This window comes from Xenopus tropicalis, chromosome 3 (genome assembly GCF_000004195.4).
Source record: "Xenopus tropicalis strain Nigerian chromosome 3, UCB_Xtro_10.0, whole genome shotgun sequence".
Taxonomy (NCBI): Eukaryota; Metazoa; Chordata; class Amphibia; order Anura; family Pipidae; genus Xenopus; species Xenopus tropicalis.
In genome coordinates this window covers 90,531,607-90,535,573 of record NC_030679.2, presented here as the reverse complement: position 1 = coordinate 90,535,573, position 3,967 = coordinate 90,531,607, and the positions used below count along the sequence as shown (strand labels likewise).

Sequence of the window (3,967 nt, the reverse complement as noted above, 5' to 3'; positions counted from 1 at the left end):
GGGATCCCATACCTGTAATAACTTAGAAAAAGTTAAGGAGTTTTGGATGTTTAATATTATTTTATATATTAATGTGTCTTTATTAAAGATTTTTGTTGTAAACCCAGAGTTCGCCTTTAAGGTGGACAAGGTTACGTTTATTGACTGAGCATCATACCAAAGGCCATAAGATTGTGGAATTTAAGGTATATAATAGCTTAAATCTATATTGTCTATATTATTTCATATTCATTTCTTCTAAAATATATTCATTTATATGAATTTATAAATTTATAAATATTTCTATTTATTATTATGAGTAAAACTTATAAAAATAAGTCAGTTGTATTTCTGAATGTTGTTCTAGCGCTCCATCTGCTGCTACATACATACTATTACATCATTTGTAACCTTTCACCATAACATATCATTATATATGATATAAATAATAAAACATTAAGTGATTAAGCAGCTTCTTTAGAAACAGCAGTTAAATATCAGTTGAAATGGCTATATTGTTTGCATTCACAGTTGTGCGTATGAATGTGCAAGACTTTCACGCTGTGCCCAGGAGACATTGTCATTTACTATCCCTTTAAAGCAGTCACATTATACTCCTGGAGCCAGGCTGTGTTGTCAGGGAGCTGGAAAGGGTCTGAATTGTTGGGTTTTGAAAGCAGCTGAGAGGAGGGGGAGTCAGTTCAGCTTCATCCAAAGGAATAATAAAAAAGAAAGAGTCTGTGCTTCCATCTCCCTGGAAGATTGCAGCTAAGCAGGTGCTGACGATGGAATCCTTCTCTTGCTTGTCTCATATTTTGGTCATGGACTTCTCCAGAAAACCCTTGTTGCAGCCATTGTGGGATTACTTTCGACTTAATTACACCGACACCTTGAGATCTCCTCTCTTTCCTGTGGTCCTCACTGTTTCCTCCTACCTGATCTTCTGCATTCCTTACCTGGTGTTCAACCTCATGGGCAGGAGGTGGCCTTTTATTCACAAGTACAAGATCCAGCAGGACAGAAACCCCACAGCAGAGATGATATTGCACTGTCTTGGAGTCACAATGTATAACCATCTGTTCTTCATATTTCCAGCTGCTGTTGCACAATGGTGCTGGAGACCTCCTTGTCCTCTTCCAGAAGAGTCTCCAACCATCTTTGATATAATATTTGGTGTGGCAGGAAGTCTTCTACTTTTTGATTTCCAGTACTTTATTTGGCATATGGTTCATCATCGAAACAGGTGGTTATATAAGACATTTCATGCTATACATCATGAATATATGGCTCCCTTTTCCTTGGCCACCCAGTGTCTGGGAGGTTGGGAACTAATTACTGTAGGTTTCTGGACCACATTGAACCCAATCATTTTCAGATGCCATATTCTCACTACCTGGGTTTTTATGGTATTCCATGTCTATGTTTCAGTTGAGGATCACTGTGGCTATGATTTTCCATGGTCCACATCTCACCTGGTGCCTTTTGGAATTTATGGAGGCCCAGCAAAACATGATGTTCATCATCAAAAGCCCATGAGTAACTATGCCCCCCACTTTACACACTGGGACAAAATATTTGGTACCCATGCTGATTTCAGTTCAGTAAAGGGAATTCTGGAAAATGACACCCCTAATAAAACCTGCTGTGCAAGCAAACATGAAGACAGCCTGTATGATGAGAGCATCTCTCCCACAGCAAGAATGGCAGAAGAAAGGGAAAGCTGAAGTGAAATATTCAACACTTTGGAAAATTTTGTTCATAAACTGTATCAAAATGTTGTCCAGATGTTGGTATCTGTAACAGTTCCAGTGTTATTGTTTCATAAGTTCACTGCTGTACTTTTAACGACTTATAAAAGGTTAAGTACCATGTACTCCTGGGCAATTAAGGCACTTAAAAAACAATGACTATTTACATTTCAGCTACCACTACACAGCTATTCTACAGAATTGGGTAAACCTCCAGGGGCCTTGAAGCTCCAGGGAAGTTTGACTTCTACCAAGGGCTTTGTGAGACATAAAACAGTTAACTAGTTAAACTTGTCACTCACTGAAATATTCACATTAAAAGTACCTTAAATACTGTATTAATTCCTAGTATGCTAAGACCAATTAAAAAGGGCATTTGGAAATTACTTTTTGTAAGGGAAGGATTTTATAGTTTTACAAAGTTGTAATAAACCAATTATTTTTGTTAAAAAAGAATATTTTATTTGGTACACCTGTACTATTTGAGTAGATGTGATATCAAATGCCAGTAAATTATGCAGTGGTGTCCTTGCAGATCCTAGAACAATGAAAGTAATTGAAACTTGTATCTCTAGTCATATGATACATAGACTTGTCGGAAACCAGTTTGGCTCACAGTAGTGTCAATATCATGTTCTCAATAAAATTGTGTTTCTGTAAATGTATTGGTAATATAAAATATATATTAAATAGGATTATACACAGTTCTTTGTTAGTATAAATGGAGGTATGGAAAGCCTTGGGTATATCTGGAAAGGTTTACTTAAGACTTCTAGTTAAAAATGTTAGAGAATTAGCTCCTTAGTTTCAAAAGCAAGTTCAGTTCTCTATATTACTTTAGATTTAGCTTCCCTATTACAGCACCATGAAAAAATAATACAATCTACAAAACACTTTGGACCTTGGGGTTTCCAGATAAGGGGTCTTTCTCTAATTTGGATCACCATACCTGAAGTCTGCTTAAAGTCATTTAAATATTAAATATACCCAATAGGATTGTCTTGCTACTAATATGGATTCATGCAGCTTAGTCAGGATCAATTACAAGTAACTGTTTTCTTCTTAAAGTGAAAAAGGAAATCATTTTTAAAAATTAGAATTATTTGCTTAAGATGGCCTTCCTGTAGTTCAAGCTTTCTGTACCTCGAGCTGGATAAGTGATCCCATACCTGTATAATGATAATAATAATAATAATAGCTTTGCATTGTAACTGTTCTTCTAATATACATACACATTAAAAATGTGTAATACTGGTATCAAAAACACATCAAAATGTGTAATATTGGTATCAATGTATACATGCAAGAGACATATTTGCTTTTGTTAATTATATTGCACTGTCAATTCACTGGTAATAAAGTAAATCCGAAATATACTACATACCGTACATATACTCTGCCTTGCACAATGCCAATACTCCAATTTTGATCTTGTCAGAGTGCAAGTATAACAGCCCACAAATGTCTAAATATTTACTTACCTCTCTGGAATGTCCGCTTAGAGCCAATTTTAATATGCTTCAAAACAAAAATAAAGAACAAGGTATATGGTATAGCTATACTTGCATAATCCAGTGATAAAGAAATAAAAAGGAACAATTGGATTCTGTACAGACAGTTGCAACAAAGTTGTGGCATGCTGCACCTTTATCTTCTCTCTTATTTTGAAACTGATCTGTTTGTCAATTAATATTTCTCTCATTATTACCAAACAAAAAGGATACAGCTGTTTAGAGCCACCTAATGACAGTCTCTAAAGTACATCGGATTTCTTTAAAAAAAGAAAAAGGTGTCTGCATTTTTTGGCTGTTGTGTATATATAATAGTTGCCAAGGCTCCCTATAATTCTTTATCAGCTATCTCTAAAAAAGATTCTTTTGTGCACACATTTTAAACTTGTGTGTGCATTTTTTTAAACTGTCTGCTCAGGTCAGAATAAATGTAAAATGTTGTGTTTTTACACAAAATTCTTTGTGCGAACCACAATTTATTATGTTGCTGGACTCAAAATTTGTATGCATGCACTAGCACACAGCTTACAGGGAATATTAATAATGGCTAAATTATTTTGAAAACTAAAATCTTATATGCATTCCTTTACTATTTTTATTGATATCATTTATAAAGATGGCACAGATATATTACAAAGTATTAACACCATATAAAAATTGCAGCATTACCAAAGGAATTTATGAGTATGCGATCCCTTGTTCGATCAGATCACTCCTCTACTTCTCAGT

The 3,967-nt window shown here is 34.8% G+C and overlaps 1 protein-coding gene across 1 annotated transcript; it reads left to right on the top strand.

Annotated features, from left to right (window-relative positions):
- The first annotated feature begins 644 nt into the window (after positions 1–644).
- LOC100497425 (cholesterol 25-hydroxylase-like protein 1, member 2) lies at positions 645–2,702 on the top strand. The gene has a single exon (XM_002934573.5). It carries the CDS (start codon positions 765–767, stop codon positions 1,701–1,703), a length of 939 nt encoding a protein of 312 aa, XP_002934619.1. The 5' UTR covers positions 645–764; the 3' UTR covers positions 1,704–2,702.
- The last annotated feature ends 1,265 nt before the right edge of the window (positions 2,703–3,967 follow it).

Excerpts from the sequence above, each read along its gene's own strand:
- LOC100497425 (XM_002934573.5), top strand. The coding sequence starts at position 765 with ATGGAATCCTTCTCTTGCTTGTCTCATATTTTGGTCATGGACTTCTCC.